Source organism: Macrotis lagotis, chromosome 2, assembly GCF_037893015.1.
Source record: "Macrotis lagotis isolate mMagLag1 chromosome 2, bilby.v1.9.chrom.fasta, whole genome shotgun sequence".
Classification (NCBI taxonomy): domain Eukaryota; kingdom Metazoa; phylum Chordata; class Mammalia; order Peramelemorphia; family Peramelidae; genus Macrotis; species Macrotis lagotis.
This window is the reverse complement of record NC_133659.1, coordinates 95,036,799-95,050,640: the sequence shown is the minus strand read 5'-3', so window position 1 is coordinate 95,050,640 and position 13,842 is coordinate 95,036,799. Positions and strand designations below refer to the sequence as shown.

At 34.6% G+C, this 13,842-nt stretch overlaps 1 protein-coding gene across 2 annotated transcripts in view; it reads left to right on the top strand.

The window, feature by feature from the left end:
• The window catches only part of ZBTB41 (zinc finger and BTB domain containing 41), a 70,220-nt gene that overhangs the window by 14,219 nt on the left and 42,159 nt on the right, over window positions 1-13,842 (top strand). For both annotated transcript variants that reach the window (XM_074222284.1, XM_074222285.1), the window contains exons 3-5: window positions 5,724-5,931; window positions 6,747-6,816; window positions 12,648-12,795. In XM_074222284.1, coding sequence (XP_074078385.1) covers window positions 5,724-5,931; window positions 6,747-6,816; window positions 12,648-12,795 — 426 coding nt within the window. The remainder of the gene's footprint in view (window positions 1-5,723; window positions 5,932-6,746; window positions 6,817-12,647; window positions 12,796-13,842) is intronic.

Sequence of the window (13,842 nt, the reverse complement as noted above, 5' to 3'; positions counted from 1 at the left end):
TTGGAAATGGTAATGAGTTTGTAAATTGGATTTTTCTTTTCAAATGAGATTAAAAAATTTGATACATATTGTCTGTCCCTCTTTCCTTCTCTTTATTACTTCAACCTTTTTAAAATCTTATTCTTGATAATTTAATAATAATATTAATTCACATTTGCATAGCATGTGAAAATTTGCAAAGCTTTTTCTCATTGCCTCTTGAAGGAGCTAATGCAGATGGTTTTACTGGTTGGAAGACAAAAAAGTTGAGGACTCTACATACCTTGACCAAAGCTCAATCCCATGTCTAGTTCACTTTTTACTTTGTGAAAAGTCTCTTTTATTATTTTCAGGAATCAAATACAATTTATTTGATTATTTTCATTTTACTTTTATAATTTTTTTTATTTTAAAATCCCAAACCTGAATAGTAAATAAGTTGGTCATTTCCAGGCCTATGGTAATGAACAGGAAAAAAAAAAAGCATTGTACACTAAATAACAGATCTCAGGTATGTACAGGTTGCTTTTCTTTATAAGAATAACCTATAACTTTCAAGTAGTCCTGCTTGTTTATGCTTCTTGTCTTCCTTCTGTTCTATGCATTTAAAAAAAAAAGATTATTTTCTCTTTTTTCTTTAATTCTTTTATTTTTTTGCTATTCTAATTCCCACCCCATTTTTCTTTGTATCCTTCCTCCATCAAAAAATCCAAACACAACAAAGCAAAAAAACAAAACCCATAAACATATATGCAGTCAAAGAAAACAAATTCACATATTGGTTGTGGTTAAAAATATACATCTTGAGGCTATCACCTTTCTGATAAGAAATACATGCTGTATCACTTCATATAAGGTCTTATGAGGATTCTCTGAAACTCTTCATTACTTGTGTCACATTAAATTGTTCTATATGAATACTATGAAATATGTTTTTCAGTAGATGTAGTAAAAAGGAACCACTATAAATAATTTTGTAGAGAAGGGTCCTTTTTTTTCTTTTAATCTTTTTAAGGCATAGGACCAATAGAGGAATAGCTAGGGCAGAGGCTAAATACAATTTAGTCATGTTTTGGGGCATGGTTCCACTTATTTTCTAAAATGCTTAGTCTAAATCACCATTCTACCAACAGTGAATTAGTGTATTTGTTTTCTCAAAAATCCTGTAATTCACATTTTCTTTTTTCTTTGTCACTTTTACCAATCTGATTTTTGTGAGATTTGGTTGCTTTTTTGTGTATTTCTGTTATTAGTGATTTGAAGCATTTTTGTTGTTGTTGTTGTTTTTAGATTTTTTTCAAGGCAATGGGGTTAAGTGGCTTGCCCAAGGCCACACGGCTAGGTAATTATTAAGTGTCTGAGGTTGGATTTGAACCTAGATACTCCTGACTCCAAGGCCGATGCTCTATTCACTGCACCACCTAGCTGCCCCTGAAGCATTTTTTTATATGACTATTGATACTTTGGATTTCTTTATTTGAAAATGTCCTTTGAACATTTATCACTCAGGGAATTTATCTTGGTTATAAGACCTTTTTCAGAGAAACTTTCTATGGAGATTTTCTCTCACTTTACTTTTTTTAATTTTTACTGCAGCCATTTTGTTTTTTTATAAAAATCGTATTAATTTTACATAACCAATGTCATCCATTTAACTGCAATCTCTGTCTCTTGTTTGGTCATGAAATCTTTCCCATATTATCATAGCTCTGAAAAATAATTTTTTCTTGTTCTAATTTGTATATTTGGAGCTCATATTAATATGAAGCATGAGATATTTTGTCTTTACCTAATTTCTCTCAGATTGCTCTCCAAATTTCCCAACAATTTTTGTCTGAGTGCCCCAAAAAGGTCATCAATCACTAGGCTTGTTCCCTCATCTTTCCTTCCTATCCCTTCTCTTCCCTCTTTCTTTCTTCTTTTTCTTTCCTTTCTTCTCCCCTTTTCTTCATCCTTCCTGCTTCTTTCCTCCCTTTACTTTTTTTGAGCCTTCACTTTCCTTGTCCTAGTAAACTGATTAGCCAGATTCAAAATTTTCCGGCTTCTCCCCTCCAGCCTTTATTTTATGTAATTTTCTTTTGCTATGATCTTTTCTAAGCAACTTCCACTTGCACTTTCTTCATTATTTCTCTTCCTTTCTACTGTAGTGTTAATTTTTTTATTTTTTGACTATTAGTTATGCCTTTAATTGTACCTTATTTATTTTGCTTTGTTTTCCTCATGAGTGTAAAAATTCTACAGTATTCTTTTCTGTCTACTTTTTGTGATATTTCCTTTGTAGATCTTTCATCCTATTTTCCACCCCTCCCTCCCCATCTTCACCCCATTATGCCTTTTGGAAATAGCAGTTCAAGTCGGAGGCAATGTTAGCTGGAGATAGTATGTGGTTGAAGACATTCTGTGCCACAGATCACATCTGTGCCACAAATTGTATCCCTTGCCTACCATGATTAGTTTGCATTTCTAAGGCCCTGTTATAATACCTTAGGGTTATAGTAAAATAGTAATAACCCTTTACCCTTTTATTTACCAGATCTCTTCATGAGGCTAGGACTAACCCCATTTGACTTTCTAGTCTTCTCTCCTTCAGGATTCATTTATTTCCTTCTAAACTGTGATTGTGTACTGTTCTCATCTTTTCTTTATTCCTTTATTCAGTTATTGTCTTTTTTTCTTTCATATGGCTGAGTGAGATCAATTGTCTTCTGCCCTTAGGTTAGGGGAAGGGAAGTTAAGGCAGAATCTATTATTGCAGGGAGTGATCTTGTAGGCAGAATCTTATTCAAAAACTTGTGAATTTACTTAGGGCTACAGATGGTGAATAGGAGATCTTACATTTTTAGCTTGTTTGGTGTTTTTAATTGATAAAGTTTTTGCCTTGTGTGGGATTTCTTATCCTGTGTAGATTTGGTTTTAGTTGTGTGTTGCATCATTCTTCTCTTTTGAGATTTTGGGGTTGAAGAGATTTGCAGGCAACAACTATTCTGCCTGATTATGGCCATGGAAAAGAAAGTAAAGACTGGTTAGAGAAGGTAGGGAGAGATCTTTGAAAGTGGTGTCTCTGAAATTAAGGGGGGGGGGGAGAATATTCTGTAAAAATCAGTAAAATTCTACCAGAGAGACCATGGAGGAATGAAGACTAATGATCTGGCAAGTATGAAAGCCTTAGTGGTTTTGTTTGTAGAGAGGTTAAGGCTGGGGTTGATAGTATGAGATAGGAAGGAATTGGAGCCTTTAAGGTATATGGACAAGTTGATGATGAAATTTAATAGTAAAGATGAGAGCTAGGATGGAATTGAAGTATCACGTTTATTTAAGTAACATGGAGACCTGAGCTGATTTTAGGTAAGTGTGAAACAGCTAATGGAAAGGGAGTAGTTGAAGTTAGATAAAAATGATAGGATCCCTTCTATTTAGAGAAAAATCCCAGAGGGTAAATAAGGAGTGGAATATAGGCTATTTATTAAGAAATTAGTTTCAGTGAGGATTAGAGACAACTCTTTTGTGAACTGAGAGTAGTGTGGGTGGTAATGAAGATATATTTTGGCAAATGGAGGAAAAATGCCAAGCTAGCTTACATCTCAGTCATCAGAGTGAGGCAGGGAATGAGTTGTGGTTACAAAGATCCTAAAGTCATTGGGGAAATTTAGATGGTGGTCTATAGGTCTATCAATAAAGATTGTTAAAATAATAACTAGCAGTAAGGATTGTTAGTCCTTGAATTTCAGGAGAAAACTGTTGGAGAAGATAAAAACTATTGCCAAAGAAATACCAACCTCCTTTCCTGGCTTTATGGGTTGGTGAGTGCACACACACACACACACAAACAAATGGCTTCTGTTGGAGGGAGTTGCAAGGGTATCTATCATATTTTCTAGGACAATTCAGGTATACTGGAAGTGAAATGATCAGTTCAAAAGCTTGACAATTTTTTTAAGAATAGATGATTATAAAGTTGGTTGTTTGGAGTCTTTTTGGCAAGCAAATGTCTGGCATTTTAACAATATATTCAACCCATCTTGGTTGGTTTTTGTCCTTTATTATTGAAGAAGATCAAAATACCACTATGTTAGAGTGTGTCCAACTGTGGCTGATCAGACCAATACAAGCTTGGAATGCTCTACCACAGGTTGGGCACAAATAGTCCATGTGAACACCTGGTGTGTCTACTCTAAATTTACATATGTCACGTGTCCTTTGAGCTGCCTCAATTCTGCCTTGGCCATAGAGGGAACACCCTACTAGGCAGTCCCATGCTGTACAATCAATTCTAAAGTTCTTGAGAATCCTTCAGGGCTTCTCAGTATCACTTCTTCTGACCCCCTTTGTGAGTTCTCTATAAAATAGTCTTTTTTGGCAAGCAAATGCCTGGCTTCTAACAAAGTATTCAGCTCATCTTAGTTGTGCTCTCTGTAGTAACATTTGAATGCTAGGCAGTTTAGCTCTAGAAAGGAACTTATGTCTGGAATCTTCTCCTGCCTGTCCATCTTCAAAAACTTCCTAAGACAATTTAAATGGAAGTGATTCAATTTCCTGCTATGGCACTGGTAGACTATCCAGGTTTCACAGACATATAGCAATGAGGTCAGCACAATGACTCTGTGGACCTTCAGTTTGATGGTCAGTTATACCTCTTCTCTCCCACACTTTCTTTTGGAGCCTCCCAAATACTGAACTGGCTCTGACAACACAATTGTCAACCTCATTGCCAATGAAGGTCCTGCTGAAGTAGGTGAACTTATCCATATTATTCAAAACTTCTCCATTTGCTGTAATCTTCAGTTCCACATATGGATGATGTGGTGCCAGTTGTTGGAGCACCTGTGTTTTCCTGATGATATTAGGACAAAATTAGCACAAACAGCAGAGAATTGATCCATGCTTTGCTTCTCAGCTTCAGAGGCTGCATTGAGTGCAAACAGGTCATGCATCATCACTCCCTTCACTTTGCTTTTGACTTGTAGCCTTTTCAAGTTACAGGGGATTAGAAGAAGGATTTAATTTTACTGAAATAGACCTGAGGCTGAAGAGTAGAATGACTTTGGGCATTTAGGAACTTGTAGTTAGGGCATGTAGTTCTTTGCAGTATGTATTGAACGAAAGAATTAAAAATGAATTTAATTTTCGATTAAACTTAGATAATGAATAAAACTTTTGTGGAAAGCTAGTTTGTAATATTTATGTGTTTTATTTTAAAGTTTATCTTTTATTTGACATCAAGGAATTTATTGGGAGAACAGTTAGCTCCTCAGTTAATCCACAAATATGCCCAACCTTAATATTTTGCTAGTTAGTGAATAGGAATGACTTCTTTTACTTTTAACCCTTTTGTTTGTAGGGGTTGGGGAAGGGAAGCATGAGGAGAGGTGTAGCTTTAAATGCATGAGATTTGCCAAAGATAAAGATTATATTTTTTTGTTAGTATATAACATGATATAATGAAAGACCACATAATATATAAAGCATGATTAAAGAAGACCTCAAAGCCAGGAAGACATGGATTCAATTTAACCTGTTGGTATTCTGGGTAACTCTCTTAAGTTAGACTTAAGATGGAGAAGGTGCTCTCTAATATTGATAGAAAGCGTTTTGTCATCTGGCAGTTTCTTCACTCAGAAATTCCTTACTAATATATTATAGGTCTTCTCCTGAATATGTTACTTTTTTAAATTTGTAAATAAAAATAAATCTCAAATTTTATGTAATAAATTTTCTGAATTAATTTTAGTCTCTTTTTTTAATAGGAAAATATGAAAGTCACACCCGTGTTCACACAGGTGAGAAGCCCTTTGAGTGTGATATTTGTCATCAGCGTTATTCAACAAAATCTAACCTGACTGTTCATAGAAAGAAGCACAGTAGTGAAACAGAATTTCATAAAAAGGAACATAAATGCCCTTATTGTAATAAACTTCATGCAAGTAAGAAGACTCTAGCTAAGCATGTTAAGAGGTAAGTATTCACTTTCTTACCATAATTTGTTGTCTTCTAAAATTTTGTTTATGTTTTATTTTTCTAGGTATACAAAATAGTATGTGTATGTGTAAGGGAGAATCCAGGTTTTTGATTTCACTTGAATAAGGAGTTTTCTTGTATAAACTTCTGCTGCTAATGCATGTTTCCAACTGTAAGAAGTCACTAGATGGTACAGTGGATAGCATGCTACGAAGTTGTTCAGTCATGTCCAAATCTCTGTGACCTCATTTGAGATTTTCTTGGCAGAAAAATTGGAGTGGTTTGTCATTTCCTTCTTCAACTCATTTACAGAATAGGAAACTGAGGCAAACAGGATTAAGTGATTTGCCTGAGGGTAACACTGCTTGTCTGAGACTAGTTTGATTACATGGAGATGAGTCTTCCCAATTCTAAGTCCAGTGCTCTATCCACTGCTTGTATTCATGTTCATGGTGGGTTTTTTTTGTTGTTACTTGTTTATGCTTATTCTGAGAATAGTAAGATAAAATGACCAAGCATCTCATAAAATGATATTTGATCACAGCAGATTTTCCTTTAAGTAACTAGTTAATTGATTCCTATAAAATATTAGATTTATGAAATTTAAATATGTTCTCTCTTAGAACATATTTTATATAAAATGAGCTGTGACTATTACAATTTTATTAAATACTATTATACATACATATAATGAATGATGAATTTGAATGATGAATCAAACTTTGATTCACTATAATTGTTAAGTAAATTCATGAGTTGCAACTTTTGATAAAGGATATAACATCCAGAATATCCTTGTTTTTCCATTGTAGATTTCATCCTGAAAATGCACAAGAATTTATTTCTATCAAGAAGACTAAGAGTGAAAGTTGGAAATGTGATGTAAGGAGCTTATTTTTTCTTTCTGTAAAGGAAAAACCATGCTATTTATTTTCCTTTGGGAGCTTTTAAACAGAAATAATCTTCTGTAAATATGTTTTGGTTTTGAATCTTAGGACACCACCACCTCTGAGGAAATCAGAGTTGTAAATGACACAATGGGGAATAGGAGGATTTATTTTTCTAGTGATCATCTACATACAAGAAACTGTATAAGGGATGTCATTGAGATACTGTATGATATGAAAAATTGGAAGAGGCTTCTAGGAAGGCCACTGATATGTTAGATCCTTTTTGTAGGGCTTAATGGAAGGACATAGACAAGAATTATACCAGATAAAATGGTATGGGTAGCTTGTGATTTTCAATGAAAGGAGCGCTCACATTAAAGAGGTAGACCCATTGGAGTACTAAAAAGCTTGAAACCGTGTGTGGTTCTGTGATTCAAAGTAATAATATCAATCACTATTCTAAAGAAATGATATTTATCAGTTAGTTTCCAGACATTAAGTGCCAGCTCTGTGTAAATCAGGCCAAAAAACAGTCCTTATCCTCAAAGAACACAAGACAATGCTCTAACAATCAAGACAACTATGCAAACAGCTATGTTTAAATAAATTTTATATAGGAGAAATTGGAAATAATCAACAGAGGGAAGATACTAGAATTAAAGTGGCAGGAAAAATTTGGGTAGGATTTTCAATGGAACTTGAAAAAAGTCAGGAAAGCCAGGAGGTGGAGATGAGGAGGGAGAACATCCCAGACATAGGGGACAACAGTGAAAATGCACAAATAGAAAGGTAATTTTTTGTTCAAGGGACAGCATAAGACAGTATCACTAGATCACATAGTAAGGGAATGTAAGGGGGGAAAAGACTAGAAAGGTGAAGGAGGGGGAGGGCAAGTTAAATGTCCAACAGGATTATGTGTGTGTGTGTGTGTGTGTGTGTGTGTGTGTGTGTGTGTGTGAGAGAGAGAGAGAGAGAGAGAGAGAGACAGAGACAGAGACAGAGACAGAGACAGAGAGAGAATGAGAGAGTGTCAGACTTAAGCATTAGAACATCCTTTTGACAACTGAGTGGAGGATGGACTAGAGTGGGAGTTTTTTTAGGGAGATGAAGTAGCAAGCTATTACAGTAGTCTAGGCATAGCACCCTTGCCTGCTTTAAGGTGGGGGTGGTTTCAGAAGAGATAAGGGGTATGACTTATTTACCTGTTACAATTTATATTTTCTTTTTAGTTTTAGTCAAAAAGCCTTTAAGAAGTGCATATACCCAGGAGCTAAGCATATTTAATGATGGATAATGGAAATAGCAATGCACTGGTCTTGACTTCATCACTTGACCTCTTTAGGTTACAAAATGTTTTGCATACATTAACTTATATTCTCAAAATAAGGAAACAACCTTAATAATTTTATTAACTTTTAGTTTAACCTTTAAGTGAATTGTCCAAGGCGAGTAAAAGCCTGGGGCAGACTTTGAGAGCTTTCTCTTGCTCAAGGCTAACACTTCTACAGAATCACAGAATCCTCAATACTGATAACAGTAATTATAATGTAATGATAATATGTGTAAAGTGCTTTGTAGGTTTTCATGATTTTGGGTCCAGTACTTTATGCCTCCTAGGTACCACAAACAACACATCTAAATAATAATCATCTTTTTGTTTAAAAATAAATTAGGCAAAAGTCAGGTAAGACTCACCCTGTTATAAAATAGATGATTATTTGCTCTGATTGTTGGGATGTTTTTACTTAGAGCAATCCTAAATCTGCCTCTTTATTCCTTAAATTGCTCCTCATTCTGTCCTTTGGGGTTGTGTTGAATAAATCTGATTGCTTCTCTCTCCTCCACATGTTTGTCCTTCAGTTTCTTGGAGGTGGTTATCATGATACCCCTAGTCTCCTTCCTGCTGAACATCCCCTGTTCCTTTAGTCAATTCTCACATAGCATGAACTTGATTGAGGTCATTCACTATCCTGGTTTCTCTCTGTCATATTATCATTATCCATCCTATAGTGGCATAATGAAGCCCAGCACCATGAATGGGTTTCAGTCATGGCAGAGTCCAAATAGTACCTCATTATTTGAAGCTATATCTTTTTTTTATTTTTGCAAGGCAATATGGTTAAGTGACTTGCCCAAGGTCACACAGCTAAGTAATTATTAAGTGTCTGAGGTCATATTTGAACTCCAGTCTTCTTGATTCCAAGACTTGTGCTCTATCCACTGTGCCATGTATTTGCCCCCTCCATCTTATATTTTTAAAGGTCATTTTATAACCTGATTTGAAATTTACTAAAAATAAATGTATTCTCATTTTATTTAGCCTGGTTTTCCTTCTATATATCTTACTGCTCCCAGCTATTAACAAGGCTTGGTACTAGTCTTCTGTGTTATTTTGTTTAGTGATCTCTTCAATTCCTTCCTAGGATTTGGTTAACTCATCTCTGCACTGATGATTCTCATATCTATTTATCCAGCATTAATCTCTTTTGATTCAAGATATTAGATATCTTAAACTGGTTGTCCTGTAGATTTCTTAATTTCAACACGTCTAAAACTAAACTCATTATCTTTCCTCCTGATTCCTTCCTCCCCTTCTTCCAGATTTTCCTGTTACATCATCATCTCACTCATCTAGGTTTGCAAACTTGCTTTCATTCTTGACTTCCTCACTATTTTTCACCCTTTACAATCTATTGCTTAGTCCTATTGATTTTGTCTTTATAGCATTTTTCACATCAACCTCCTTCTTTAACTCTGACATTGCTATCACCCTGGTGCTAGCTCTTATCACTCCACTCTTGGATTATTGCAGTATCTTAAAGATGATTCTGCTTGCCATAAGTCTCTCCAGATTTTGGTCTATCCTTCACTCAGTTGTCAGAGTGATCTTTAAGTATGTCATATTACTCCTGTGCTCAGTAAACTCCAGAAACTTCTTCTCTCCTCCAGGATCAAATGAAAAATCCCTTGTTTGACATTCAAAGACCCTTTTACCCTGCCTTCTTCCTCCTTTTTTCCATTCTTCTTATGCCATATTCCCTTCCATGTTTTCTGTGATCCAGTGACATTGACTTTATTTTCCCACTTGTACATCTTCACTGACTATTTCTCAATATCTGGAATTCTCTCCCTTCTGACTTCCCTGGCTTTTTAAAAATTCCACAATCTACAGGAAGTCTTTTCCAGTTAGCTTAATTCCAGGACTTTCTCTATTACTAACCTCCAATTTATTGTGTATGTAGCTTGTTTGTATGTAGTTGTTTACTTGCTGTCTCCCTCTTTAGACTTGCCTTTCTTTGTATTCTCATTGTTTAGTACAGTGTCTGGCACATCATAGCTGCTTCATAAGAGCCTGTTGACTGACTGATGTTTAACTTGACCAGGATCATTTGAATTCTGACTGTCTTCCAGTGTGTTAGCTATGGATGAGAGAGTTAGAATTTCATGAAGGGCTTCTCATACTAGAACAATTTGTCTCACTCTTCCATAATATCTATCTCTCCTATTTTCTTTATTTTGTTCTGGCTTAGGCTTAAATTAGCTTTCCCTTGATCTATTTATTAAATTAGCCTTTTAAACACTGCTGATCTTTTAATCTCCTGAATACAAAGTTTACACAACTCCCTTTGCTTAAAAATCTTCACTAACTTCCTGCTGTCTCCTTACTGAAGTTAAATTTCCTGGCCTAGTATTTTAAATTTAATATAGTCTTAACTATAGGATATCTTTTTAACCCTTATCCTATTTCCTCTGATTTTTCTTAAGTACTATCCAAATTGAGCTATTACTCATCATACTATAAGTAAATCTTAGGGGTTTTTTTCTCCTTCATGCTTTTCTTCCTGCTATTCTCTATTTTCTAGGATTTTTTTTTATTCTCATCCTTTTCCCTTTGTCTGGAATTCCCATGCCTTTACCTCTGCTTGTATAAATCCTATTTTCCTAGATGTGATCGAAATGCTACTTCACAAAGCTTCTTATTGCTTCAGGTCAATATAATCTCAATCTCTTTTGAAATCTTGAGTCAACTTGTTTGTACATTTTTTTTTGGCAGGCAACTGGGCTGAAGAGACTTACCTAGGGTTATACAGCTAGTGTCAAATGTCTGAGGTCTGAATTGTGCTCAAGAGCCTCCTGACTCCCAGGACCTGTGCTCTATCCACTGTACCACCTAGCTGCCCCTGTTTGTACCCTTTTTAGGTGTCACTTTCCTAACTATGCTTTGTGTATGTATGTATGTGTGTATGTATGTATGTATGTATATATGTGGGAGTATGCATTCACTCATATACTTTTTTTCATATATTTATGTCTGTAATACTTTGTATTACAGTTATTTGTGCATATGTCCTTTTTCTCTTGATTGTTCCTTGAAGCTAAAACTTACATTTATGTTTTTAATCTTTTAACACCTATCTCCCGATTCTTGAACATAGTGATAGGGATTAAATATGTAATTTCAGTGCAGGTTGATATGTTCTCTTTGGTAATTACAACACTGAGAATTTAGATCACTTCTAGTATATGCCAAATATAGGACTTGAACTTATCCCAAGAAAGACTTTGAGGTAAACACTATCCATTTACATATGATATCCAGTTATTTGTTGAATGAATAAATATGTAGCATGGCCTAAATCTGAAAGGAAATGCTGGGACTGAAATTGAATTGGATTTCTCTTCTAATAACCTGGTGGCTAAAGCTTTTAACTTTGTAGAGCTGGAAAAGATCATGTACAGACTTCTCACTAAGAACTTTTCTTTGGAAATGAAGTTATTTATTAATTACTTATATCTGCATAACATCAGTTTTTCTCTCAGTAGCAATCCTCTTAATTGCTTAAAACTTTGACTTTTCTGGTGTTTATGTCTTTCTACTAATGTACTCTAAATGTGTGTTCACTCATCCCACTGATTCTATAGGTAGTTGTGGTAGAATGAGCCCCAGATTTATGAAGGGAGTGGTTTTTTTATTGTTGTTCTCAGGATAACATCTCAATAAATACCTTGACTTTTAAAAAAATTTGACTTCTTCCATACTTGAAGAATTTTTTTTAAAACCACTGAATATTTAAAAAAAATTAAACAGCAGTTTGGAACAGTTACACAGAAATCTTGTCATAGTTACTTTCTTAACTAGTCAGTAAGCAGTAAGTGTCTTTTATGGTCAAATATTGTGACAAGCACTTTGGTACAAAGGTAAAAGAGAAGTTCATGCCCTCCCTTAACAATCTAATTATGAGAGAGACAGCATGCAAACACTATGTTCAACAAACTATATACAGGATTACAAAACTTTGTATATGCACAGGCTAAAAGAACAAGCTAGGTGATCCAGTGGATAGAGTATTGAGTCTGGAGTCAGCAAGACCTTAATACAAATCCAGGCTCAGACTACTAACTGTTTAACTGTGGGCAAATCACTGGACCTCCATATGGTTCAGTTCCATCACTGTAAAATGAGAAAATAAAAGGATCTGGCTTGAAGAATTGTTTTGAATATTAATTACTAATTGTAAATTACTGATGACCTCCATGAGTTTGGTTGTTCTGGGTTTTGTTTTGTTTTTTTAAGATTTTTGCAAGGCAGTGGGGTTAAGTAGCTTGCCCCAGGCCACACAGCTAGGTAATTAAGTGTCTGAGGCCAGATTTGAACTCAGGTACTCCTGACTCTAGGGCTGGTGCTCTTATTCACTGTGCCACCTAGCCTCCCTGACCTCCATGAGTTTGGACTCAAAAAAAGTATCTTGCTTATATTCATGACTTGTTTTCTTTATGATTTAATTTTGATTTTGGACTGTTTATTTGAAAATATATTTTTAGATTTGCAAGAAGTCATTTACCCGAAGACCACATTTAGAGGAGCATATGATTCTTCATTCTCAAGACAAACCTTTTAAATGCACCTATTGTGAAGAGCATTTCAAATCACGATTTGCACGGCTAAAACATCAAGAAAAGTTCCACCTGGGTATGTAAATCAGTTAGTAACCAATACTGTTAGCAGAAATTAATATCTGAGCTACTGCTCCCTGATACTAGAATCATATATATATATATATATATATATTTTATTTAGTATTTTATGTTTTTCTCCAATTACATGTAAAAACAATTTTGACATTCATTTTTTTTTCAAATTTTGAGTTCCAAATTCCCTTCTTCCTTCTCCGTCCTCATTGAGAAGGCAAGCAGTTTGACATAGATTATACATGTGGAGTCATACAAAATATTTCCATAAATCATACTGTGAAAGAAAAGCATAGACCAAAATAAAGAAAGAAATATGCTTTGATCTGCATTCAGACACTCATTCATTCTCTGGAGAAAGATAACATTTTTTCATCTTAAGTCTTTCAGAATTGTCTTCAATCATTTTATTGCTGAAAATAGCTAAACTATTCCTAGTTAATCATCATATATTATTACTGTTATTTTGTATAGTCTTCTGGTTCTCATTTCATGTTGCATCATTTCATGTAAGTTTTTCCTGGTTTTTCTGAGAGTGTGCTGCTCATTATTTCTTATAGCATAATAGTATTCTATCACAATCATTTACAACGACTTGTTCAGCTATTCCCCAATTGATTGAACATCCCCTCAATTTCCAATTTTTACCACTAAGTGATCTACTATAAATATTTTTGAACATATAGGTCCTTTTCCTTTTTTTTTTTTTTTATTTCTTTGGGATACAGACCCAGTAATGGTGTTGCTTGCTCAAAGGGTATGTATGAGTTTATAGCCTTTTGGGCTTAATAGAATAATATACTTTATTACATTAATGGATTTACTAACTCATAGATCTGTGTCATTCTATCATCAGCACAGATTATAATTCATTCATGCTACCTGATTCTATGTGTTGCTGATATTCTTCCATAGACTTTCTTTTCTTTTTAAAATACATATATATTTCCAATTTCATGTAAGATAGTTTTCAATATTCATTTTTTGTAAGGTTTTGAGTTCCATATTTTTCTACCTCCCTCCTTCCCTTTCTGTCTCACCTTAATAA